This window comes from Quercus lobata, chromosome 2 (genome assembly GCF_001633185.2).
Source record: "Quercus lobata isolate SW786 chromosome 2, ValleyOak3.0 Primary Assembly, whole genome shotgun sequence".
NCBI classification, from domain to species: Eukaryota; Viridiplantae; Streptophyta; class Magnoliopsida; order Fagales; family Fagaceae; genus Quercus; species Quercus lobata.
In genome coordinates this window covers 63,568,770-63,595,631 of record NC_044905.1, presented here as the reverse complement: position 1 = coordinate 63,595,631, position 26,862 = coordinate 63,568,770, and the positions used below count along the sequence as shown (strand labels likewise).

The following is a 26,862-nucleotide window of genomic DNA, read 5'->3' as shown; positions in this document are numbered from 1 at the left end:
GGGTTTTGTGGGGAAGGTAAAAAAATTGGTGGGACTCTTATGATTTCTATGGTACTCCCAGTTACAAGTTAGCTATGAAGTTGAAAGCTTTAAAGGGTGATTTAAAAAAGTGGAATGAAACAAAGTTTGGTAATGTAACCATTAAGAGAATGAAGTTGTGGAATGATTTGAATGCCTTGGATTCTAAAGAGAAGAGGGTTTCCTTATCTGTGAATGAAAAGCTTGAACAAGAGAGGATTCGCATGGAAATTGAGAAAACTGCCTTGTTAGAAGAAATTAGTTGGCGACAGAAATCTCGAGGGTACTATGTTTAAAGGAGGGAGACAGTAATTCAAAATGTTTTCACCAGATGGCTAATTCTAATAGAAGGAACAACAGTATTGGCAGTCTCAATATTGATGGGGTGTTGATTTCTAGTCAGGAAGTTATTGAAGAAGGTATTACTCGGTTTTATAAGAATCTTTACTTAGAAGATAAGCTACATCACCCTCACCCAAATGTGCTGAATTTTTCCACAATCTCTGAGGCTAAGGCTAGCTGGCTGGAATGGCCCTTTGAGGAAGTGGAGATTTTTGGGGTGGTCAAGGATTTCAATGGAGATGAAGCTCCTAGACCTGATGGTTGCGTTTTTCCAGACTTGTTGGGCATTATTAAAACAAATCTTGTGGAATTCTTTCAGTACTTTTTTGAGAATGCTCAATTTGAAAAAAGTTTGAATGCCACCTTCATTTCCTTAATTCCTAAAAAACCTGATCCAATGGAGGTAAGGGATTTTAGGCCTATTAGTTTGATTGGGGATGTGTATAAAATTATTGCCAAAGTTTTGGCTAATAGATTGAAAATGGTGCTTGGGGACATTATGTACGAATCTCAAAATGTTTTTGTTAAAGAAAGAAAGATTTTAGATTCTGTTCTTATTGCCAATGAATGTTTGGATAGTAGGATAAAATCAGGAGTTCCTGGGGTGTTGTGTAAGTTGGATGTAGAGAAGGCATACGACCATGTGAACTGAGGCTTCCTCATTTATATGTTAGAGCGTTGTGGTTTTCTTGAAAAATGGAGAAGGTGGGTTTCTTTTTGTATCTCTATAGTCAAATTCTCTATCCTTATCAATGGCACTCTTTGCGGTTTCTTTGACAGCTCTAGGGTATATGATAGGGTAATTTTGAATTTTCTAGAAGAGCCATACTGTAGCGTTTACAAAACATGCTGGAATACCAGAACCATGTGTAGTAGATCTGATATAGCTTGTTGAAGAGTCAGTTATGTTGCTTACTCTTGAGAAGGAAGATTTAACACTGCTTGATGAGGAAAAAGTTCAATTGGAGAACAACAAATCATAGGGTACATGTGTTGTGAATATTGAGTAGATGCATCTACTACTGATCCAGTCTCTATGTTGCTTGAAGTTAAAAGGCTTGATGAAGTGGAAAAGATTGATACAATGGTGCTTCTTGTGGCTCAAGATAAGGCTGTATCATTTGCAATGTTGGTTGCACACAGTTAAGTTGTAAAATATGAAGATTTATGGTTAAATGAGAATAATGAGGAAGAGAAGAATAGAGAGACAGAGAAAAAGAAATAAGAGGTTGAGGGTGTTAACTCATCAAGGTCACACCTTAGCATATATTTATATTAGGGTTTATAACATGATTACAAAAACACCCTTACTAATATGCTAAAATAAATAACAACTAGAACTAACTCTAACACGCACATTGATTTTTTTTTATTTTTTTTATATAAGTAAGAAAAATTGTATAAGGAGAAGATTACTTCATTAAGGAATGAAGTAGCCAGAAAAAATATGTACAAGCAACAAAAAAGAAGAGCAAAAAATTATGTACAAGAAGAAAGGGAATCCAAAAACAGCGGAATGGATTCCCTAGAAATCCCCATGCATGAGACCAATCGAACAGGGTTCTTGCAAATAAAGCTGGGAGCTGATCCCCGGTAAGCACCAAATCTTCAATTATGTGATTATTACACTCCCTCCAAATAATCCACATCACACAATGTGGTACCAAATTTTAAATATTCGAAGAGTGCTTTCCCAACCAATTTCTCCATCCTACCAATAAATCAATAACCCTCTTGGGTAAAACCTAAGTAACACGAACCTATCTAAAAGCAAAACTCCATAACCGAGAAACCTCCCCACAGTGCAATAGGAGGTGATCAAAATTCTCCCCACTGCACTGGCAGAGGCAACACCAATCCACAATTGTAAAGCCCCTTCTCCTCAAATAATCACCTGTGAGAATCTTCCCCATGCAGCTATCCAAACAACAAAAGACACTTGGCATGGAGCCTTCATGCCCCAAAAGCTTCTTTATTCTTGGTGTTGCCAAAGATAACTCAAGAGTTGGTGCAAGTACCATGTGCCAAAATCTTATCGTTCAACACTTCAAAACTTTGGGTCAAGTTTTTTCCAACAATGTGAAAATGATGTGGGAACCATGATGAAAATTTTATTCTAATTTAGTCTTATTTAATTTTGGAAGTCAATTGTATTTTTATTAGTCATTTAAATTTTATTTTAGATATTAGTAGTTGATTAGGTTATTAGTTTTTATTTATTTAATTTACTAGAGCCAATGATATTTTTGTAATTCAGTAATTGGAATTTCCCAACTCAAGCATGATTATGGTTTCCTAAGTCAATTAGAATAAGAAATAGGGTTAATTCATAGTCTATATAAGCACGGTATTGTACCTCATATGGAGAAAATTTCCAATTTGATTGATTAATAAACTTTCTCTTGGAAATGGTCTAGTGCTAACTCTAGCTAGTCCTAGGTACCAACTCCTAGGTATGTTCTCTCTAGTTTGATGCTAACTCCAAGCTAGCATAGGTGCTAACTCCTATGTTATTATCTTTTATTTTCTGTTCTTTCAACTTTATTTTTGCATCCATTTTGGTTTTGATTTTGTTTCGGATCATCTTTCCCAGCTGTTTCTATTAAATTTATCTTTAGTACTTAAGGGTACCTTTCGAAGATGCCTTGTGTGCATAAGGGTTCTAGTTCTACCCTATAATAGAATTTTATCACTTACCTAGAAGAAGGGAAAGGGGAAAAATAGGAGTTGATTGGCTGTTTGTTCTACTGTTCAGATTGGAAGTTTTATAATAATATCTTGTAAAGAATACTTCCATAAGGATGGATAGTTTTCTATCTCTGTTTTCTTTTTCTATTTTTGGTTACTTAAAAAAAAAAAAAAAATCCCGTTGTTATTTTTTTAGTGTGAATTTTGAAGTACAATCATGCTTATGAATCTTCTGATCTAGACTGAAACATGTACTGTAGACATTAAGGGACTTGATATTTTCCTTTGGTCAGAATGGACTAGGTCATATACTTCAGAATTTTATGAACACATCATCATAAGCCTTGAGAAGTTTATAATGTGCACATATACATTTTTTCTTATGAATTCAGTATACTCTCATTGCAGGGTTGTTAGTCAGGTTGAATATCCCTCATTGGTTGATTTGCGGGGACTTCTTCTGGACCTGGTTGCTCAACTCTTAGGTGCCTTATCTCGCATCAGGTAACCCAATCAGGATCTTTAGAACTTGAACTTTTAAAGATTCTGCTCTGATTCAAAATTGTTTCACTGTTATGAAAGTTATTCTGGAAACAGGTAGTCTTTGTAGTGTTTAACTGTTTATATTCTCTCATATTTTAAAATTTTGGCTCTATGAGATATGCAATCATTGCTGCTTAGTTGGATTATTATAAGACTACATAGTTTTTGACAAACTGAATTTAGTTGTTCCATGATTATGTATCATTGGATGTTGGTCAAGTATGGCATTTCTTAGTCTCAGCATCTATGGCCTGTTGTGACTTGCTTTTGGGGTAGCTTGAGGAAGAAAATTTTGTTTTCCCTAATGATAGAATTATTGCTTGGTGAACCATTCATACCTTGTATCTGTGATTACATCATTATCATCGTTTCTTGCTTCGTTATGTCTGAAATTTCTAAGTTGATGCGAATTTAATAGCTACCTATAAATTGCAGCTATTCCTATAGCTTATTCCTAACCCACTCACAATTAAGTTGTGTGCGGGAACTAGCTTCTCTCATTGGAGGAAACCAATGCAACTATGATAATCTGAATTTTTTTGAGGTTGCCCCGCACCGGGGGGGGGGGGGGGTACCAAGTTGTTATATGGCTGCTTGTTTGTCACGACAGTTTTTTTTTTTTTTTTTAATAATTTTCCTGGCCTTATCTAGTATATGTCTAAATCATGGTTTAAAAATGATTTAGATTACTAATAATAGTATTCTCAATAATTTGATGCTTACCCTCAGCTCTATATTGTCATGTCTGGTAGAATTTGTGTTTTGCTGATCAGACGGGTTGTTCTTAAAGCTTTTAAAATATGATTATAAGTAAAGAGCTAATTCAGCCAAAAAAAAAGAAGAAGAAAGAAAGTAAAGATCTATATTTTGACCATAGAATGCTTCTACTAACCAAAAGAAATATGCTTCTCGTTGCATAAATTAGTTGATTGGGTAGTCATAGTATGAATGTGAGATGGGAGCAACCATCAATGTTTAGTTCTGTATCTCTGGAGTAGATCATATTTAAATTTATGGTTCTTTCCCTTTCCTATTACAGATTTAGTTCTGTGACTGAGCGCTTTTTCATGGAACTCAATACACGTCGGATTGACACTAGTGTTGCCCGAAGTGAAACCCTTAGCATCATTAATGGGATGCGCTACCTAAAGCTTGGGGTATGTACAAGTTAATTTTTTTTTTTTTTTTTTTATAGTGAAAATGGCATGGAAAAGACAATGATTTAACAATAAGGTAATTGCCAGGTTAAGACAGAAGGTGGACTGAATGCTTCTGCTTCCTTTGTCGCAAAAGCAAATCCTCTTAACCGTGCTCCACACAAACGCAAAAGTGAGCTTCACCATGCACTCTGTAATATGCTTTCAAGCATCCTAGCACCCCTTGCAGATGGTGGAAAAGGCCAGTGGCCACCTCCAGGTGTAGAGGCTGCACTTTCCCTATGGTATGATGCTGTTGGACGAATAAGATTGCAGCTCATGCATTGGATGGATAAACAGAGCAAACATTTTGCTGTAAGTGGATCTTAGAAAACGTAACTCCCTTTTTCTTTTATTCCAAGGTTCTGTTTGTTTTTCATCTGAGATGCGGAAATTGCTACCTTCACAAGTTTCATATTCTGTTTAATTTTACCTTCTAATCAGTTTGTGTCATTAAGTAAAAATGACGTTTGGAAAAAACTCTGATACCAAACTGATGCGGGACGGTAGGCTCATTGTGGAGTTTTAGGATAGCTAGGTCTAGGGTTTGTGGTGGGGAAGGCTGGAAAATATTATGAAATTTAGTATTTCTAACTGGGCAAGGGAAGCGTAGAGTTTGGACATGAAACAAAGATAACTAGGGTTTGGGTTGCTGTTCCAGCGTTAGGAACTGTAACCCAAGAACAATAGTTGGGTGGGTCTTCTTAGGTTGAATGGAAGTGTTTCATGGTTGGGCAATTTAGGGTTTTTGGGAATGGATTTGAGAGAGAGCTATTGAAGTAAAATCAGGTCTGATACTTATGGAAAATTGCTCAAAGTTCAAAAGAAAAAGGAAAGAGAATATACTGTCTAAACCTCACACCTAGCGATCCTAAGCATCACACCTAGGGTTTCCTTGATATTACACCTTCGATTAAGGTTGCATTACACTTTTTTTTTTTTTTTTAGATAATAAGAGTTTTATTGATGAAAAAGAACAATGTGTTTACGATTGTAAACTCACTGCCCTTGAAACAAATACAATCAAATCATTAGGAAAGTCTAATAGAGATAAGGAAATCAGACAAGGAACTACAATGTGTAAGACCCCAAATACGAGACCACTCAAACAAAGTCCTAGCAAGCAAGTTCTTCAACATATCTATAGGTCTCTCAATGTCCTCAAAAGTTTGGGCATTAAGGTTGCATTACACAAACCGCGATCAAAAGCTTCATAGCTTCTGAAATTTTTGCAAAACATATGCAATGGAAAAGAAAGCATTACAATCTGATTTCTACCCGTAATAGGAATTAGACTTGATGAACTTAGATCACTAGGTCCAAACTAGATAACTATTATAAACACAATGTAATTGATCCAATAACATAAGAGACCCTTTATATAACCCAATATGTGATAAATAATGCCCCTCTAGATATAAAATTACAATAATGCCTCTGATTTAAAATTAAATATAAAGTAAATAAATCAAATTCCAGCATCTTGCATCATTGTCTTCTGGTTGGAGAAAATTCATGATTACAATGAATCTATGAAGTCACACATTTCCTGTTTTCAGTTTTGTTAGTGTACCTTCCTTTTACCTTTCTTAATAGCTTTGATCTTCTTCTGGAGAAGGGATGAAAATAATGGAATTGATTTTCCCTAGGTGCTTATATGGCTAATTTTATATAAATATTTCTTCCAAAAGAATCTTCCTTTAATTACTTTGTAATTCCCTAGGAATCAAAACCTAGGTTTGCTTGCAATCAATACCAAGCAAGAGGAACAAAACATAGGAATCAACACCTAAGGTTGGCTTGGATCAGCACCAGACTATTGAATAAATGTTTGAGTGGGTAAATGTTTTGGGTTTGTTGTCCTTTAGTTCTTCATTTGAGATTCTTGACAGTTGTACCATCAATGCTTGATGGTGGTGTACCTATTTTATACTTTCTGTATATGTGGGTTACACCTATTTTCTTTTAATTAATGAAATATATACTTATAAACAAATTCTTATATTAACTAGTAGGACTAAACCCTGAGTCTAATTGACAAAAGGAAATCCCAAATGTTGAATTACACAGCTGAACCTTTGGCTGTGATGACAAGGTGCCTTGTGATTGGCGTTCAAGATTGCTGGCGCTTCTTAGAGACCAGTTGCGGGGCTTAGGGGCTTGATTTGACCGATGTGGGGTTGTGGGGCTTCCATCAACTTCCAGTGAACTCCTGGGTAGGCTCGACAGATTTTTTTTTTTTTTTTTGGGGGGGGGGGGGGGGTGGGGGTGGGGGGCTTTGCGATGGCTCAATGAAGGCAACTGGGTGAAGGGTTCTATGTCATTGTTTTACAGTGGTGAAGAGGGGTTTTTGTGGTTGTGGCTCTTGTGTAACAGTGGCTGTGGTGGATTGATGTTTCTTAGGTATGGAAATTTGATGTAGGACAATAGATTCTAAGATGACAGCTTGTGTTTGGGAAACAAAAGAAGATCAAAACAGGATAGCATCTTGGAATCATCACTGAGGGTTTGCCTGTAATCTACACCAAATGTTGAAAATAGGAAAATAGAACCTAGGAATGAGTACCTAAACTGCTTGGAATCAGCACCAAGCAGTAGAAGAAAATATCCAACCCAAATTTTATAAATCCATCGTCAATCAACTTCCAAAATTTATTTAAAGGGAAAAAAACTAAATTTTTTGGTAAGTTCATATCATCTTTTTTTCTCCCTTTTCATTTCTTAATAAATTTGCACCCCCCCCCCCCCCCAAAAAAAAAGTGCCTATTTATGTTTATAGTTTTTTTAATCCCCACTAACTATTTTTATGTGTTAGGTTGGTTACCCTTTGGTGACTCTTCTTCTCTGTCTTGGTGATCCTCAAATATTCCACAATAACCTAAGCCCTCATATGGAGCAACTCTACAAGCATCTTAGAGTAAGTTTAACTATTTGGCATTTAGTACGGGGGAACAAGGAAAGTGTGGATATGGTGATATGATTTAATATTCCATGTCTTTCTATAATGTCTTGTCTTGTTTATCTGTCGGCCATATCCATATGGAATTATATTTTGAGTTTTTAGCCATATAACAAAATCTGGGTTAATCATTCAGGACAAGAACCATCGTTACATGGCCTTAGACTGTCTTCATCGTGTTTTGAGGTTTTACTTGAGTGTTCATGCGGCTAACCAGGCCACAAATCGTATATGGGACTACTTAGACAGTGTAACCTCTCAACTCTTAACAGTTCTGAGGAAAGGGATGCTTACTCAGGATGTCCAACATGATAAACTTGTAGAATTCTGTGTGACTATAGCAGAACATAACCTTGATTTTGCCATGAACCATATGATATTAGAATTGCTGAAGCAAGATAGTTCAAGTGAAGCAAAGGTGATTGGTCTTCGTGCTTTGCTTGCCATTGTTATGTCCCCTTTAAGCAAGCATGTTGGCTTGGAAATCTTTAAAGGTAACTGAAAAATGGTCATAGACCTTGATTATTGTTATATAGTTATATTTTGATATCTCAAGGGCTGATTAGACTTCATCTGACTTTTGTTGAACAGATCACGATATTGGCCACTACATTCCAAAAGTAAAGGCTGCAATTGAGTCAATTTTAAGGTCTTGTCATAGAACCTATAGTCAAGCTCTTCTAACTTCTTCAAGGACCACCATAGGTAATTTTCTTTTTTGTCTATTGTAGAACCAGTCTGCTGCAAGTTTTGGTATCTGGTAACCTTAATTTAAAAAGGACATGGAAATATTGATTTAGATATTTTGTGTGATTTGCTCTTGATTTGATCTGCTAAATAATTGTATTTTCATAATGTGTTCTTTTCTTTTCCTTTTGTTAGACTTATTATCATTTTTATTGGTATATGTTTCCTGGTAAAAATTATGATTTTGATTTCATTATAATTGGTGAATGTAGTCCATTTCTATCTGATGTGAATGGGCCAAGCCTGAGCTCAATATGAGGTTTGCAAGCCCTTTGGATGTACATACCCCAAATGGACTAGGTTCAACACAATTGTTTAATAGAGCTTTCTCACCTCATAGAAATAAATAAAATTAAATGCAAATGATTCATGAAGCTGTTGATTAAATGCTTTAAATTCTTGGTTATCTGTTTACTGTATAGTTATGCTTAAATTGCTTACATTTATGTTTTGGTTCCTGCAGTGGCACATGCTAATTAAATTTTATTCTTTCCAGATGCTGTAACGAAGGAAAAGTCTCAAGGACATCTTTTCCGGTCAGTACTGAAGTGCATTCCATATTTGATTGAAGAAGTTGGCCGAAGTGATAAAATCACTGAGATAATACCTCAACATGGCATAAGTATTGATCCAGGTGTTCGTGAGGAAGCAGTGCAGGTACTGAACCGGATTGTAAGATACCTTCCCCACCGTCGCTTTGCAGTTATGAAAGGAATGGCCAACTTTGTCCTAAGGCTTCCCGATGAATTCCCTCTTCTCATTTCAACATCATTGGGACGTCTGCTGGAACTCATGCGTTTCTGGAGAGCTTGTTTATTAGATGATAGACTGGAATATGATGCTCAAGATGCAAAGCACGTTGGGCATGTAAATCAGTTGGCCAAGAAGCCTCCTTTCCACCAATCAGAAGCAATTGAGTTCCGCGCATCGGAAATAAATGCAGTTGGGCTTATCTTCCTTAGTTCTGTAGATAGCCAGATTAGGCATACAGCACTCGAACTACTTCGGTGTGTTCGCGCTTTAAGGAATGACATACGGGACCTAACACTACGTGAACAACCGGATCATAGTTTGAAATATGATGCTGAACCAATATTTGTAATTGACGTCCTGGAAGAACATGGGGTGGGATATTCTTTTCTATTTCCCCATCTTTTGCTTCTGTATTTCCTTATTCTTAATTTTTCCCATATCACTTCCTGATCATAATTTGAACTTGATCTTTGGATATGACAGGATGACATTGTTCAGAGCTGCTATTGGGATTCTGGTCGTCCTTTTGATATGAGACGAGATTCTGATGCTATTCCTCCTGATGTGACACTTCAGTCTATAATATTTGACAGCCCTGATAAAAATAGATGGGCTCGGTGTCTAAGTGAGCTTGTCAAATATGCTGCTGAGCTTTGCCCAGACTCTGTTCAGGAAGCAAAGTAAGTGTTTTCATATTCTTCTCAATGCTTGCTTCTGCCCAATGCTGACTTGATCTCTTGGCATACATGCTGTCCTCAACATTAAGTCTTCATGATAAAAATAATATTGGCGACATTGTTTCTTTCTTTTGTTTCTTTTCTTTACTTTTTATTATTATTATTATTATTATTTTTTTTTTTGTTGACTTGATGTGGTAGATAAGCAGAAAAAATGTTCCTCATTATACTTCATTTCTTTCAGTAGAAACATATTTCCTGGGGAAAGTGACTTGTTTTCCTATGTTTGGTTGCAACTTTGAAAAATATCCAGTGAACATTTTCAGCTATTTGACTTGCATGGAAAATCAGTAATATTTCATGTAGACGTGGTAGTGGGGGTGATGGAGGTGGAGGCACATAGGAATGGAAACTTGTGGGGGCACCAAAGAATCAGAAGCAGAAAACATTTTCCTCCTCTTTTGGGTTATTTTCTGTTGACTTTGGAAAATTTTATCTGCCACAGATTTTCTGACATACTAAACACCAGAAAATGCTGAGAACATTTTTTTGGAAAGTTTTTCCACTGAAACAAAAGGAGTGTTAAATCTCTCATATTTTATGGGTGGCCTAAAATAAAATTCTTATATGTTTCTCTAGTTTGTGACATTTGGGAACATGTTTTCATGTGTGTTAACTGTTAGGTCCCTGTGACTCAAAATGAACAGTTTACAGCAATTAATGAGAAAAGTAATTTGACATGGAAACTTCAAAATCTTGTGAGGGTTGATTTGTTACTAATTTGTCCACAAAATACTTAGTCTGCACATTTGCTTTCTAGTTTCTGCTCAAGATCTTCAGGTTAAATCAAGTTCACAAATTACAATTCCAGGATCTTCTTTTAACAAAATCTTTATTTGCAGGAAAGAGGTTATGGAACGTCTTGCTCATATCACACCTGTTGAGTTGGGTGGAAAGGCTCATCAGTCACAAGATGCAGAGAGCAAACTGGATCAGTGGCTGATGTATGCAATGTTTTTATGTTCATGTCCACCAATGATTAGAGAAGCTAGTGCCTTAGCATCAACCAAAGATCTTTACCATCTTGTTTTTCCCGCCTTAAAATCTGGATCTGAAGCACACATAGTAAGTACTTAAGATCTAATATTTGTATTTGTAGTAGGAAGTTAACCAGCCAACTATTTCCTACTGCAAATCTGACATGGAGCTCTCAGATGTTCTTTTCTGACACTCAAATATTGACTGGACCATATGTTTAGGAAATTGATCCTGTTTCGTTCTTTCCATCTTAAATTAAAAATAAAAAAAGTAAGAGAGAGAGCTATGTGGTCTGATTAAGACTAATGTCCTATATTCTGATGATAATATATATATATACACCCACATTAAATTTGAGGTAGCAAGCTTTGAATAACTGTTTAATGGCCCCATTTATGTGGTTGTTTATCCTTTTTTTTCCCTGAATGGAGGAAAAGTGGTGATAATTGATGTAGTCAAATATCTTATACTTGATCTTACTTGTAATGAGTAATGTGAAATTTTGAGAAGGAAATTGTAATGGTGAATGATGCAGCCCTCTAATTAATCTTCCTAGAAAAACCAACCATAAAATGTTTAATGGGGTAATGTTAGGTAAGTAATTAGCTTGATAAACTACCTATCAAAAAAAAGTAATTAGCTTGATAAACTACCAATTTTGCTAAAAGGTTAAGTTGACATGAATGGGTGAACTCACTCATTTAACCATTATTCTAACACACCCCTAGGGCCCTGCTTGTGAGATTTTTAACTTTTTTAAATGGGAAGTATAGTGGAGATCTGGTTCGAACTTAGGACCACCACTTGCTATGATACCATGTTAAACTATCACTTGTCCCAAAAGCTTAAGCTAATAGGAAATTGTGAATTTAATCATTTAACCATTATTCTAAAACAACCCTTGATTTACATATTTTGGGAACTTAAAATATATGTGGAGTCAACAAGGATTGGTAGACTCTTAATTTCATATCTAGGAACTTATGAAAGGAATTGATTCTGAGAACATCAAAATTATGTTAGGCTTGCATTCTCTATAAAAGAGGAATGAAAATTGAAGAAGGCTGGCTATCTTGGACTAGAAAAACTTGTCTAATTTATTGGGTTATTCCATTTCCGGTGGTTTTAGGCTGTATCTACCATTTCACAGCAAACATATAATACTTGCAGCATTATCTGACTGCATCAAGTGGTATCTAAGAAGAATTGACACTGACACTGACATGTACACAAAAAAATATAAAACATGGCAATATGGAAATTCTTGAAAAATTAGGACATGCCACAATGAGAATGGGACAAATAATTGATTAATATATAGGTAGGTATATTTTATTTATTTATAGGCATATTTTAGGTTTATTTTGAGTTTCTAAAATAAATAAACACCATCAAAATCATTAACAGTATATCTAAAATCAAAGGAATATAAAATAATAATAAAAATTACACGTCTGCGATTTTGGAGTGTGTGCTTCTTAGGGTGGTATTGAAGCAAAAATTGGTCTGTGGCTTTGCGTAAAAAATGATTGCAATAGTTGAAGCTCATATGCGGATTTTGGAAAGGAATTGCTTCAATTCTAGTGCTTTCCTAGAATAGCTAGAAGTGAATGGTATAAAATATCCTGTTCAAGTTTTTGAACAAAAGCATTTTCAAGTTTCCATTTGGTATTGGTATCAAATTGATAAATTACAGTAAGATTTTCTTTGGGGAGACATAGGATATATGTTTAAATTCCAATTTGTTTATTGGAGAACGGGGATGGGGAATCAGAAGCATGGTAATGTTCAATCAGGTATTGTTGGGAAATGGCTATGGCATTATGCAGTGGAGGCAGATGCACTTTGGGGGGGAGTGGAGGATAAAAGGTATGGAAGTACGTAGGTAGGTTGGTATTCAGCTGGAGTAAATGGTCCTTTTGGGGTAAACCTATTGAAGCATATTAGGAATGGTTGGGGGAAATTATCTGGATCATTAAATTTGAGGAGGCAATGGCAGTCGCATTTGATTTTTGCAAGGTTTATGGTGTGGGGACTATGTTCTAAAGGAGGCATTTGCAGAGTTGTATTAAATTGCATGGTCTAATGAGCCATTGGTCTAATGGTAATATTCATTGGGATATGTTATTTTTATTAGAGCCATACATACCACGATTATTTGCTTTTCTATTTTACTTACCAAAAAATATATGTGTATATATATATATTAGAGCCATAAATGATTGGGAGTTAGAATCTCTAATTTCTTTTCTTAATATAATATTCTACCAAGAATTTTTTTTTTTTTTTTGGGGGGGGGGGGGGGGGGAGAGAATAGGATATGCTAGACGCTGACTAGAGATTGGATATTTGAGGCTCAATTTCTACGAGGTTCTACATTCTAATGGTGATTTACCGTCTACAAGTTGGATTGGTATTTGGAAATTACTGATCATTTACTTATTGTGAGATTGCTCGTACATTTTGAAGGGAATGAGAGAGGAATTTTGGACTAGGAAAATTCTCTTCTTGTGCACCATGTATGATTGGATTGCTGCCACTAGTGGTCACTGCTTTTCTAATTTGATTGAGTTTCTTTACATATATTTTCCAATTTTAGATGATAATTTATTAGTGTATTTTTATATACATCCCTTGTACTATAGTTGTGCTCCTATTTTGCATTTATTTAATACAAATTATAAATAAATAAAAAATTTGCCTTCATCTCCTGCATTAGAGATTGATTGGAACTTACCTCCAATGTTTTATGATTACTGGAATAACGTTTCATTATGGGTGATGGATCTTTTGAATTAAGAAGTAAAGAACTAGACATTATATTTGAAATGATGGAGAGCTTAAAATAGTAGATGGTTTTGAGATTTATCCAACAAAGTTCTCCTCAAATTATGATGATTTTTTTTTGGTGAAGTTATTTTGAAGAACATGGGAAGGAGGAATTGAAGATTTTGTTTTCTTAAACAATGCATTTGAAATCAATGGTCACACAATAATGTTCAAGCAAGATGAAAAATTTTGGTCTTGTACGGTTAAAGCAGCAAATCAATTCAATGTTTCTTTCCTTTTGTCAGCCAGAGTTGTGTTTATTGGCACAAAGCTGCAAGAGATTGAAATGGGTTTGGTGGATTAGCCAAGAGCCGAAGTTAGCAACTGACAAGAAGACAATGAACTCAAGGTTGAGTTCTTGATGATCAGGGGAGACTGATATAGCCAGTTGGTCAAATTTCCTGAATAAAAGTCCATGAAATCTGTAATTGGGTATCTGAGTTAGGTTTAGTCATCAGCCCTTGATTTCCATAGTTTGGGAACTCCAACATGAGTAAGTAGCGTGGTCCACATCTCATAGGCTCTTAACATCCCATCTAGGAACTTATGAAAGTAGTTAATGGACCGTCTAGAATGTCTATGAGCATTAAATTTAATTTATGATTGTGTTCTCTTTAAATTAGGAATGAAAATCTGAGACTGCCTTTGACAGAAAAGTCATATTAATACTGGGATTATTCCCTTTTCTTTCTTTTTGGGCTTATCTGTTCTTTTACAGCAAGCATCATATTTGCAGCATTATCTAGCTGCATCAGTAGACCTGTGGGTTTGGTGGTGGTGGCTGCTGACTGCCAACCCTTTCTATTTCATATGTTGTGCTCAAGTTGCCATTTGTCTACCTTGTCTAACCTAATCTCTACATTCACACTCATACATGTACACACTGTTATAACTTATATATGGTATTTTTTCTCCATTTTACCTTAGGTATTACAAAATTGACATATTTGCCTAATTGGTGGACTTCACTCTGCCATTCCCCTCTTCACTGGAAAGCAGCGTTGGGATATATATATAAATATATATATATGTGTGTATGTATGTATGTATAACACTGGGGTGATTTAAGGCTGAAATTGTCTCACCCAAATAATATAGTTTTTGTACAATTGCTTCTGAATGCTCTAATCCCACAATGTTTTAAATTTTGATGCTTGTGCTTATTAATTTAAAAGACAAAAAGAAATCTATGCAATTTTCTTATTTATGTAATTTGAATGCTATTAGATTTGTTCCTCTTGGTTAAATTAATTTTTTCCATTCCAATTTAGCATGCAGCCAGCATGGCTCTTGGCCATTCACATCTTGAAGCATGCGAAATTATGTTTGGTGAGCTTGCGTCTTTTATTGATGAGGTTTCTATGGAGACAGAGGCAAAGCCGAAATGGAAGGTTGGGAATTTGTTTTAATTTGTCAAATGTCCTAAATTTTCTGATTGTCATTTGTATATTTATAACCAGCATAGAATTCTCATCCTAATTGCCAGTCAGTGAACTACGTAATTCTTTACTGGCAAAGGTAAGTTATCATAAGATTACAATAATTTGTGGTACCAACAAATTAATAGACGAAACAGGCAATCTGTTTTGCTAACTCAATACTTACAGTTTTGAGTAATATGAGTATAAAAAAGAGGTTACTGTGTTTGGGTTATCTTATTTTCTTTGGCTTATTTTGGTTAAAAAATAAGTTGGGTAAATGTACAGTTATAGCTAGAAAAAAATGTGGCATTAAAAAACTATACCAAGCTATACAAGCTTGGGGGGGGACCCCAGCCCAAATGTAAAGAACAAAATCTCTCTAATTTTAAATTGACAAATTATGATTAAATCAATGACGTTGTAGCCATTTGACTTAACAAGTGAATGAAAATTGCAAATGCTTTAAGGTAAATGGTAGACACTCTTAAGTGAGTGAATGACAAAAAGAAATCCAAACTACACTGGAGTGCAAGGGCATGGCTCAGATATATGACATCCAAAAAACTCCCAAGTTGGGAAAGAGACCACCACAATAGAGAATCTTTATGCACACTTAGAGAACGGGACAAAACGAGAACTAATACCTCAATCTCTGGAGCTACCTATTTTCTTGAGAAGGCTTAAGGCCGTGGAGGGTATTAGGATGCCAGTCACTTGCATGGTTCTACCAACCTGTTCTGATGGGTTACACCAGTTGATCTGTTATCAGAGATTGAGATTCCTTCGGTAAATATAAATAGATTTTCCTATTAATTGGTCCTATCAAAATAACCCTTATCTGACATATTCTGTATGAATGCTTGTATTTTTATGAAGGGCGCCCCTCCTAACCAAATATGGAAAATATGTTAAATAGCATATTCTCCTTTAGTTCATTGTCAAAAAATTCTAGGTAGTGTGGTTTAAGAGTGGGCAACAGCTGTTTTTACCTGATTCTTTGAAGAAATTTACTCACATTTCCTTTCTTTTGCATTAATAATTACTAAAAATCTTCTTTTTCCGAATTTTGGATTTCAGTCAAGATGACTTACAAAATATATCACTCCTTTGGATGCAGAGTCAAAAGGCTCGCCGTGAAGAACTCCGTATCCACATTGCAAATATTTATCGGACTGTTTCTGAGAATATCTGGCCTGGCATGCTTGCTCGCAAGCCAGTTATCCGTCTCCATTATCTGAAGTATATTGATGAGGCAACCAGGCAGATCTTAACAGCAACTGCCGAGAGCTTTCAAGAAATGCAACCTCTCCGTTATTCACTTGCTGCTGTTCTAAGATCATTGGCCCCTGAATTTGTTGAGTCAAAATCAGAGAAATTTGATCTTAGAACTAGAAAACGACTATTTGATCTTCTTCTCTCATGGTGTGATGACGCAGGCTGTACGTGGGGTCAGGATGGTGTTAGTGATTATCGACGTGAAGTAGAACGCTACAAGTCTTCTCAACATGCTCGGTCTAAAGATTCTGTAGACAAAATATCATTTGATAAAGAATTGAGTGAACAGGTTGAGGCAATTCAGTGGGCCTCAATGAATGCTATGGCTTCACTTTTATATGGACCTTGCTTTGACGATAACGCAAGAAAAATGAGTGGGCGGGTAATATCTTGGATCAATAGTTTGTTCAATGAGCCTGCACCTAGGGCTCCATTTGGTTACTCACCAGCTGATCCAAGAACTCCATCTTATTCCAAATACACGGGTGAAGGTGGTCGTGGAGCTGCTGGTCGTGACAGGCATAGGGGTGGTCATCATCGTGTTTCATTAGCAAAATTGGCTCTAAAAAATCTTCTACTTACAAATCTGGACCTGTTTCCTGCCTGCATTGATCAGGTAATAATGTTGTTCTTTGACTGTTGTGCAGCACTTTCCAATTAGCATGCATTTTACTGTTTGATAAATTAGTATGTGGGATGCTTGTCAGTTTCTTTATAAGGAACTAATTATATATATATATATTTTTTTTTTTCCTTTTTTCCCAGTGCTACTACTCGGATGCAGCTATTGCTGATGGTTACTTCAGTGTGCTGGCTGAGGTCTACATGCGCCAAGAGATACCTAAATGTGACGTCCAAAGACTCTTGAGCCTGATCCTCTACAAGGTGGTGGACCCATCTAGACAAATTCGTGATGATGCCCTTCAGATGCTAGAGACACTTTCTGTTCGTGAATGGGCTGAGGATGGTATTGAGGGTTCAGGAAGCTATCGAGCTGCTGTTGTTGGCAACCTGCCTGATTCGTACCAACAATTCCAATACAAGCTCTCATGCAAACTTGCCAAAGATCACCCTGGGTTGAGCCAGCACCTCTGTGAGGAAATCATGCAGAGACAACTCGATGCTGTTGACATAATTGCACAACATCAGGTTTTGACATGTATGGCTCCATGGATTGAGAACCTTAATTTCTGGAAACTCAAGGACTCAGGTTGGAGTGAAAGACTGTTAAAAAGCCTTTACTATGTGACATGGCGACATGGAGACCAATTCCCTGATGAAATTGAGAAATTATGGAGCACAATTGCTAGCAAACCTAGGAATATTAGTCCTGTTTTAGATTTCTTGATCACAAAAGGGATTGAAGATTGTGATTCAAATGCTTCTGCTGAAATAAGTGGTGCATTTGCTACATATTTCTCGGTGGCAAAGCGTGTAAGTTTATATTTAGCACGGATATGTCCTCAGCGTACAATTGATCACCTGGTATACCAACTGGCTCAGCGTATGCTGGAAGATAATGTTGAGCCAGTCGGGCTAAGTACAAACAAAGGTGATGCTAATGGAAATTTTGTGTTGGAGTTCTCCCAGGGGCCTTCAGTGGCCCAAATTGCAACAGCTGTGGACAGCCAGCCACACATGTCACCATTACTTGTCAGGGGTTCCCTTGATGGTCCACTTAGGAATGCTAGCGGAAGCCTGAGTTGGCGAACAGCGGGTGTTACAGGACGAAGCGTCTCAGGCCCATTAAGTCCAATGCCTCCTGAGTTGAGCATTGTTCCAGTAAATCAAGGCCGCTCAGGCCAGCTTCTTCCAGCTTTAGTTAACATGTCAGGGCCTTTGATGGGGGTTAGAAGTTCAACTGGAAGTTTGCGGAGTCGCCATGTTTCTAGGGATAGTGGAGACTACCTCATTGATACTCCTAACTCTGGTGAAGATGGATTGCATTCTGGGGTTGCAATGCATGGCATTAATGCTAAAGAACTTCAGTCGGCCTTGCAGGGTCATCAGCAACATTCATTGACTCATGCAGATATAGCATTGATTCTACTTGCAGAAATTGCATATGAGAATGATGAAGATTTCCGTGAGCACTTGCCTCTGCTCTTTCATGTCACATTTGTTTCAATGGATAGTTCGGAAGACATTGTGCTTGAGCACTGCCAGCATTTGCTTGTTAATCTGTTGTACTCGCTAGCAGGCCGTCACTTGGAGCTGTATGAAGTAGAAAACAGTGATGGAGAGAACAAGCAACAGGTTGTGAGCCTCATCAAGTATGTCCAGTCGAAGCGAGGAAGCATGATGTGGGAGAATGAGGATCCCATGGTAGTGAGAACTGAGCTTCCCAGTGCAGCACTTCTCTCTGCATTAGTCCAGAGCATGGTGGATGCCATCTTCTTCCAAGGAGATCTGCGTGAGACCTGGGGGGCTGAGGCACTCAAATGGGCTATGGAGTGCACATCAAGACATCTTGCCTGTCGCTCACACCAGATTTATCGTGCTTTGCGGCCTAGTGTCACAAGTGATACATGTGTATCACTCCTCCGTTGCCTTCATAGGTGCCTAGGGAATCCAGTTCCTCCAGTTTTGGGATTCATCATGGAAATCTTGTTAACGTTGCAAGTAATGGTGGAAAACATGGAGCCAGAAAAGGTGATACTCTACCCTCAATTATTTTGGGGGTGTGTAGCTATGATGCACACAGATTTTGTTCATGTCTATTGCCAGGTGCTGGAGCTCTTCTCACGTGTGATTGATCGTTTATCATTCCGAGACAGAACAACAGAAAATGTGCTTCTTTCAAGCATGCCTAGGGATGAGCTTGATACAAATGTTGATATAGGTGAATTCCAGCGTGTAGAATCTAGGAGTGGCTATGAGCTACCACCATCTAGTGGGAATCTGCCAACATTTGAAGGGGTGCAACCTCTTGTGCTTAAAGGACTCATGTCAACTGTTAGTCATGGTGTTTCTATTGAGGTTCTCTCACGTATCACAGTGCACTCGTGTGATTCTATATTTGGGGATGCTGAGACCAGACTCTTGATGCACATCACAGGCTTGCTTCCCTGGCTCTGCTTGCAGCTTAGCAAGGATCCACTGATGGGGCCTGCTTCACCGCTTCAACAACAGTACCAGAAGGCCTGCTCTGTTGCAGCCAACATCTCCATTTGGTGTCGAGCAAAATCATTGGATGAATTAGCTACTGTATTTGCAGCCTACTCCCGTGCTGAGATCAAAAGCGTTGATAACCTTCTTGCATGTGTTTCACCATTGTTATGCAATGAGTGGTTTCCAAAGCACTCAGCTTTGGCTTTTGGGCACTTGTTACGGCTACTGGAGAAAGGGCCAGTTGAGTATCAGCGAGTGATATTGCTCATGCTTAAAGCCTTGCTCCAACACACCCCCATGGATGCTGCACAAAGTCCACACATGTATGCAATTGTGTCCCAGTTGGTAGAGAGCACTTTGTGTTGGGAGGCACTGAGTGTGTTGGAAGCCCTTTTGCAAAGTTGTAGTTCGCTGACAGGTTCTCATCCACACGAACCGGGGTCATTTGAGAATGGGCTTGGTGGCCCTGATGAGAAGTTGCTTGCTCCTCAGACCTCGTTCAAGGCTCGCAGTGGACCCCTACAGTTTAGTATGGGTTCAGGGTTTGGGACAGTTCCAACACCTGCACAAGGGGGCTCAACTGAATCTGGAACGTCACCTAGAGAGGTGGCTTTGCAAAATACACGTCTAATTCTTTGGCGGGTGCTTGACAGCTGTGCTCTAGGGAGGAGAAGGGATTACAAAAGACTGGTGCCTTTTGTGAACAATATCGGGAATCCATAATCTGCAAAAGCCTGTTTCTTGCTTTGTATCTTGGGTGGAGCACTGGGGAAAGTTTTAGGTGATGAATATGTATATAGCCATCGTAAAGTAGTGATTTTTGTAGTTAGGGTTGTAAAATGTTGTTTAGTTCCAGTATTTATGATCTTTTACGGTAGTCCGCTGTCTTGTATCTCTTCTCTATTTATGTTAATTATAATTTCTTTTTCTGTTCTCAATGGAAGTCCTGTCATAATTTCTTTTCCTTCTTCCAACTGGATGCACTTTGAGTTTAGATCACTTGACCAAGTTAAAACAGGTTAGTTGGATTCATGGGATACTGCGATTCTAATGGACTCAAAATGTACATAATTTACTTCATTGAATGATATCGGTTCTCATGCTTGTGGTTCATCGTCTAAGTCTAGGCGAAATTCGGTGGGACCTTTCCAAGCTTAAAGATAGTTCCATGAGGGCTTTCAACACCAACCAACCAAAAGCTTCACAAAACATCTCAACAGAAGAACATGGGAGCCTTGATTTTCTTTTCTTTTCTTTTCTCTTTTTTTTTTTTTTTTGGAGGGGAGAAGGACAAAGTCTTGAGTGAAAGAAAAAAATAAATAAATAAATTCTATAGCACAAGAGTTTGCCACTACAAAGGGCCCATGATTATCATATTCGGATATTCCACTTCAGTGGGGAACTAATATTACTCCATATATTGGTTATTTAAGGTTAATTTTATGTTTTACATGGTATTTAAGGTTTTCTTTAACATGAAGGGGATTTTTTGTTGCAAGAACAAATGGGAAGATTTATCTAAAGAAAGTTTTAAGAAAATAGAAAGACAGTCTTTTTTTCTTTATCTTTATTTTGAGAAGAGAAAAAGCAGCGTCTTGTGTGAAAAAGAAATAATCCAAAAACATTTTTCTTTTAACCAAAACCCACAATATTACCCCCCCAACACAAAATCATGATTCAAAATCCCCAATTGTCAAACCAATCCATTAAAAATGTAAAACCCTCATATTCTCACTTCACCTTGCCGGCAGGGTTGCTGATAAAGTCTTCATATGACTTGAGCAGTGGGTCGCAACTGCACCTTGATCATGGGTTGCGCTGATGGATTGATGGGTTCAAAGGCTCACAACAAGGTCTTATCATGGTTGATGGGGGTGGCCTATTTATAATTTGCCACTGCATCAATTAGAAAATATAGAAATGAAACTGAAAATATCTTCTTTTTTAAGACATGATTTTAAGATGTATTTTTTATAAACATTCAGCCAAACAAAACTTCTAGTGGATCCCACGGTTGTTTTTAGGCATTGGAAACAAATCTATAGGGTCACAACATATCCACAGCCATGCAGCTGCAAAACTTGTTTAAAGTGGTCTGACTGAACTTTTAAGTCTTAACAGATATCCATAACCATGTATTAATTGGCTGATCTACGAAAATTAAATGATGAATACAATCCATTCAGTCCTAGTTATGTCAGTTAATATGTATCAAATGAAAACAGAAATTAGTAGTTAAAAGTAGACTAAAGCCATAATTACATAAATACCAAGTATCAAAACTTTAAATGTGCCAGCAAGCCAGGGAGAGTTGGGAATTATGGCATCATCAATATTATTATATAAGGCAATTTGTGTTCTTTTGCAACTTAAATTTCCCATCACATTCGTCAGGGAGAAGGGATGACACACAAACTGATAGAAAGAACCATGCAAGGCCCATCTAGGATATGCACTAGCATTTCTATGACTTAACCCTATTCCCTCACAACAAAATCCAATAACCAGCACAAAGCAAGACAACAATGCACACCAATATGCATATACACCTTCATACACTTCTAAAAGTACCTTTGTACATTGAGTAAGGGTCTTTATTATCACTATAATTCAACTCAAGCCCTCTTAGAAAACCTTGATTTTCTTACTGGCTTCCAAAGGATCCCACCATGATGTTCCTTTCTCTGGAAGAATGACCATACCTCCTGCCTGGGCATGTCTTCAGATGACAAAGCACATAACATGAGAGATCATTCACGGGGAGATGTATTCCTTTTTATCAAGGCATAGGCATCACTGTATATGGCCACCAAGTTTGAGAAGACTGCAAGGACTATCATAAAAACAGCCAAGATCTTGTCCTTCTTTGTTGCGATGTTGTGTCGGTCCCTGAATCACCAAGGAAAACAATTTACAACAAATTAATGATTTATTAGCAATTCCATCCATAAATCATTAAAAGCAAAAATAAAAACACCAATGACAGATATCCTGAATAATCCCCCATGTTAAGTCACAGAGATCAATAAATAGCAGGTGGAGCCAGTAGAGAGTCTCTTTAACATTATTTGATACAAAAAATAGTAGCAACCATTCAGAATTCTTGATATCAAGTAAATAAAAGGGCTAAAGAGTCACAGTGGTCCATCATTTCTATCAAAAGGTTAACACATTTCCCTTCACAGGAAATCACAGTCCTAGAAATATCCATAAATGCAAATTGAAAGGCCTTAATATTGAATTTTCCTTGCCTAAAGAATAAGTTCACATAAGCTAATCAACCATGAATGCCTGGACCAAACCATGATCTTTCTGCATTTTTTATTTATTATTTATGGGTAGTCACATTCGCACCCAAAGGCCCACCTCCACCCCATTCTTATGAGGGGGAAACATGCCAATTGAGCAAGTGCTCATTGGCTTTCTGCAAATTCCAATATCCAAATATTGAAAATGAAAATAAAATTTTACATTTGAAAAAGTTAAGAGAAATAAAATGTCTTTCTGCAAAGTAAAAATGTTGGGAAACTCACTTTAGGGTAATGGCAGCAGGGAAAATGAACCCAAGGCAGACTGCAGCAGTCGCTCCAGTGAATTGGAAAGCATCCCAAATGCTAGGTATGAAATTTGCACCTAAGAAGATAACAGCGATGAGCCCAATTGAGACCAATGCAAACCTAAGATTGTCCAGAACTAGAGGCCTTGATGTGGGAAAGAGAAGACCATCCAAGTTGAGCCTCAATGGATAGAAGACAATGGGAAACACAAGCATAAGGTGAGCAGCATAGCTAACACGGACAGCATCATTAAGCAAGGAACTGTAAGGAATGCCAAGGTTGGTGTCGTAGTTGGCAAGCACATCATCTAAAGTTGCATCACCAAAAAGAAGGAAGCCAAAAAAGCTTGTCATTATGTACACAGATGAGCATAGAGCAAGTGAAGTTCGCACAACCCCTTTTATCTGTGTAGAGTCTTCAAGTTCATTGTCTATGCTGTGAACTGCAAATGAAGTGCGCAGGAGTTAAATCCCTGTTATTTGCATGTTTCACAATTGAAAGGTGAAAGAACATGAAAAAAAGAAACCTCCCATTTCAATCAAAACAACTAGAGCTTATTCCAACCCTGGTAACTTTAACTCAAAGTTAATAGGATGATCTAATGTACAAAGCAGAGCTAAAATACAGATACCAAACATCACTTTTTAAGTTGGTTCCTTTTATGAAATTGCAAAGCCCATCATGGAAAAGGAAAAGATCAAATACAGGGAACACTGATTTTCATCTTTCCTTATCAACACAAAACAACCTGATTGGTTAAAAATGTTATTCACAAGCTCAAAAATCAAAGACAATTTTAATATTAGGCTGCATTCAAGTTGCAGAGAAGCAATGCCAACTAATCCAAACTACAGTCAGTTCAACCAAGTTGATTCAAAATTTTACTACTGCTGACTAAGTCAGTAGTCTTGATGGTGAGTTTTTCTTCATCCTTTTTGAGTTTTTTTTTTTTTTTTTTTTTTTTTTTTTTTGAGTGGGGAGGGGGGTGTTTACTTCTATTTCATCCAATTCCAACAGAAACACCAGGATGTAGGAAATGAAAAAAAAAAAATTCCCATAAATGAGTAAACAGCTTCCATACCGTTATAGTGACAGATATATGCAGTAACAAGGACAGGGACAACAGTGAAGAGATTGAGCAATGATGTCAGATCAGTAACATCTGGTATCAATCTAGGCATCATAACACCTCCACTTATCAACTTGATGATTGCAATTCCAACAGTAATAACAAGAAACACAACTGCCAGGGCTACGGATAAAGCAGATGTAAATTTCAATGAATCTGTCACCACAGAAAGAAGACATAAGATCTCCACAGCAATGCACAACAAACATAACAAGGCCAAAGAATATGAAATAAAGCCCTATGGCCAAGCTACACAAAGGTTGTTAAGAGGGATAAAAGCATTTAAGAAACCACATGCAAAAGACAAGGTATGAAAACTCAAAGCAAGAGAAGGCCTTTGAGATATGGTGAATTGCTGTTACACCATATTCAAATCACCCAGATGTCACAATACTTTTCCAATTTGAGAAGAGCAATATACCAACTTATATGTTTTATATTCTTGCAGGGGCAAGTATCATTGATCAAATCCAAAGAAAATAAGGTTTTCAGGCTGCAAATCTCTATTGCTAGTTAATTGCTATGTAGTAGAAACTACTAGTACAACATGCACATACCAATGAATTATATCACTTATGAAAAAAAAAAGTGCTAGTATAATAGTTTCAATAAAACATCAGAGATTAATAGATCTGTTCAGTGTTCTACTTGAGGTAGAAAATTAGAAGTTAGATGGAGTAGTTCAGATAGCAGCTGATTAAAAAATGGTTTATGAGTAAGGGATAACACTAACCGATTCGCTTAAAGCATGCCAATGGAGCAAATATACAAACAGTTGTGACGGAAAGAACAACAGCACGCCCATTCCACCATTGGTCTCCAAACCAGCCTTCAAGGACACCAGCATGGTGAACTCCACTTGAAGATGTTCCAGAAAGCACATCACCTTCAAGTAATATAAGGATACAAATTTGCAAAATTAATCAAACATATTTATAGCTTTCTCCAAAAAGTACAGGTGAGCAAGAAAATCTACAAAAACCTTCCCTAGATAAGGTACCAGTAACACAAATGAAACTGAAACAGAGATTTGTAGGAATTAAATATAAGTCATACCAATAATAATCATGTACACAATGAGTACACCAATATTGTTAATCATAACACATATCTGCAGCATAATCTTTCCATATTTTCCAAAGGCATCCCCCATAAGACCTCCATAAGAAGATGACTTTCCAGCCCGGCTAAACCTGAGGATCAACTCAATTGAAGCCTCAGTCAAGAAGGCCATGAAGATGATCATGACAATCCCAAGACCAAGCCCCAACACTTTCATTGTTGCCGGCAGCGCCATGATCCCAGCACCAACAATTGTGGTAGATAAGTTGAACACTGCCCCAGTAAAGGAAGCACCATTGAACTCATCAAACTCAGCACCAACATCATCTTGCCTCTTAGGCAACAAGGGTGCTTTTTCATCAACAATTGATTTGTTCTTTCTTGACTTCCTCTCCTTCTTAGGTGCAATATTTCCAATCGTCATCTTCTTTCAAGTATCTTCAATAAAAGTTTCACACCAAATATGATTAGCTTCTAAATTGTATAATTCTTGGGAGTTTGAAATCAAATTCAAGTAAATTTGCAAACTTTTAACAAATACTAACCTGTAAAAATGGAAGAACTTCAACACAAACTATTGAGATCCCTTATACTGATTCTCAATCCACAAGAAGATATAATATTCAAAACAAATAGCTAACTTTAGAAAAAAAAAACCCACTTCTTTCAAAGTTCCAAAAGAGGCAGATCTTTTGCAAATGGTTCCAAACTAACAACAAGAGGGCTGATACTAACAAACCCAGAAGAAATTTCAAAACCCCAGAAGGCAAGTATTGAAATTAAGCTTGGAATTTGGCTAAATTCTTTAATACACACAATTGATGAAGAAGAAGATTCAAACCCAATTCCACAAACCCAGAATGTCTTGTCTCTTCAAAGATAAGCAAAACCCCCCAAATCCAAACAAGACACAGAGATTTCTGAAATAGAAACAACAAACTTGAAAACCCCAAAAGCAGAAATTGATAAAAATTGGAACTATAAAATTAAAACCAAGAATTATTGGTTCTACGATGGGATGCTTGGCAATAAATTTATAGAGAAAGTCAGAAACCGTGAGACAAAAGCTTACGTAATGTGTTGTACATTTGTACAATAAAATATAAAACTACTAATAATTTTATATACGAATTGACTGAAACATGAAAGCAAATTATGACTATAAAGACAAAGAAATTTCAGGGATTGGCTAATGCAGTATAAATGGTCCAAATTACCATCAATCTTTAACTATTCTCCATTCACAGACATTGACGTCAACATCAACTCCAACATTAACAACAGGGTCTGTTTTTTTTTTTTTTTTTTGATAATCCAACAACAGGGTTTGGTTTGGTTTTTTGGGTGATCAATGGAGAGAAGCTTATCAAAAAATACAAAAAAAAAAAAAGCTCAATTATTGAATTTGGGATTTTGGGTTTTTATCTTTAAATGCAACAAATTGAATTTTCCCAGTAGCAGAAAAATTCAGAAATGAAATGCATAAGATATTTATGTTTTCCAACTTTTTATTAAAA

At 36.9% G+C, this 26,862-nt stretch overlaps 2 protein-coding genes across 3 annotated transcripts in view; one reads left to right on the top strand and one right to left on the bottom strand.

Moving 5' to 3' along the window:
• Positions 1-20,535, top strand: part of LOC115976180 (protein furry homolog-like) — a 32,796-nt gene extending 12,261 nt beyond the window's left edge. For both annotated transcript variants that reach the window (XM_031097326.1, XM_031097324.1), the window contains exons 7-18: positions 3,457-3,552; positions 4,631-4,748; positions 4,836-5,102; positions 7,603-7,704; positions 7,883-8,240; positions 8,338-8,451; positions 8,990-9,618; positions 9,730-9,926; positions 10,826-11,048; positions 15,062-15,181; positions 16,329-17,102; positions 17,252-20,535. In XM_031097326.1, the coding sequence (XP_030953186.1) occupies positions 3,457-3,552; positions 4,631-4,748; positions 4,836-5,102; positions 7,603-7,704; positions 7,883-8,240; positions 8,338-8,451; positions 8,990-9,618; positions 9,730-9,926; positions 10,826-11,048; positions 15,062-15,181; positions 16,329-17,102; positions 17,252-20,320 (6,067 nt within the window). In that variant the 3' untranslated portion in view covers positions 20,321-20,535. The remainder of the gene's footprint in view (positions 1-3,456; positions 3,553-4,630; positions 4,749-4,835; positions 5,103-7,602; positions 7,705-7,882; positions 8,241-8,337; positions 8,452-8,989; positions 9,619-9,729; positions 9,927-10,825; positions 11,049-15,061; positions 15,182-16,328; positions 17,103-17,251) is intronic.
• A 1,353-nt stretch (positions 20,536-21,888) lies between these two features.
• LOC115976179 (amino acid transporter AVT6A-like) lies at positions 21,889-26,660 on the bottom strand. Its single transcript, XM_031097323.1, has 6 exons — positions 25,891-26,660; positions 25,340-25,783; positions 25,017-25,169; positions 24,236-24,439; positions 23,131-23,596; positions 21,889-22,486 (listed from the first exon to the last, which is right to left on the bottom strand). The coding sequence occupies exons 2-6, from the start codon at positions 25,767-25,769 to the stop codon at positions 22,348-22,350; spliced, it is 1,392 nt and encodes a 463-aa protein (XP_030953183.1). The 5' UTR covers positions 25,770-25,783; positions 25,891-26,660; the 3' UTR covers positions 21,889-22,347.
• Positions 26,661-26,862: the final 202 nt, after the last annotated feature.

What these genes read in the sequence shown, in the direction of transcription:
- LOC115976179 (XM_031097323.1), bottom strand. Translation starts at nt 25,769, where the DNA reads ATGACGATTGGAAATATTGCACCTAAGAAGGAGAGGAAGTCAAGAAAG. An exon ending in TGTGTACATGATTATTATTG is followed by an intron (nt 25,170 to 25,339) that starts GTATGACTTATA and finishes TATTACTTGAAG; the next exon opens with GTGATGTGCTTTCTGGAACA. An exon ending in GGCATGCTTTAAGCGAATCG is followed by an intron (nt 24,440 to 25,016) that starts GTTAGTGTTATC and finishes CTGTGGTGACAG; the next exon opens with ATTCATTGAAATTTACATCT.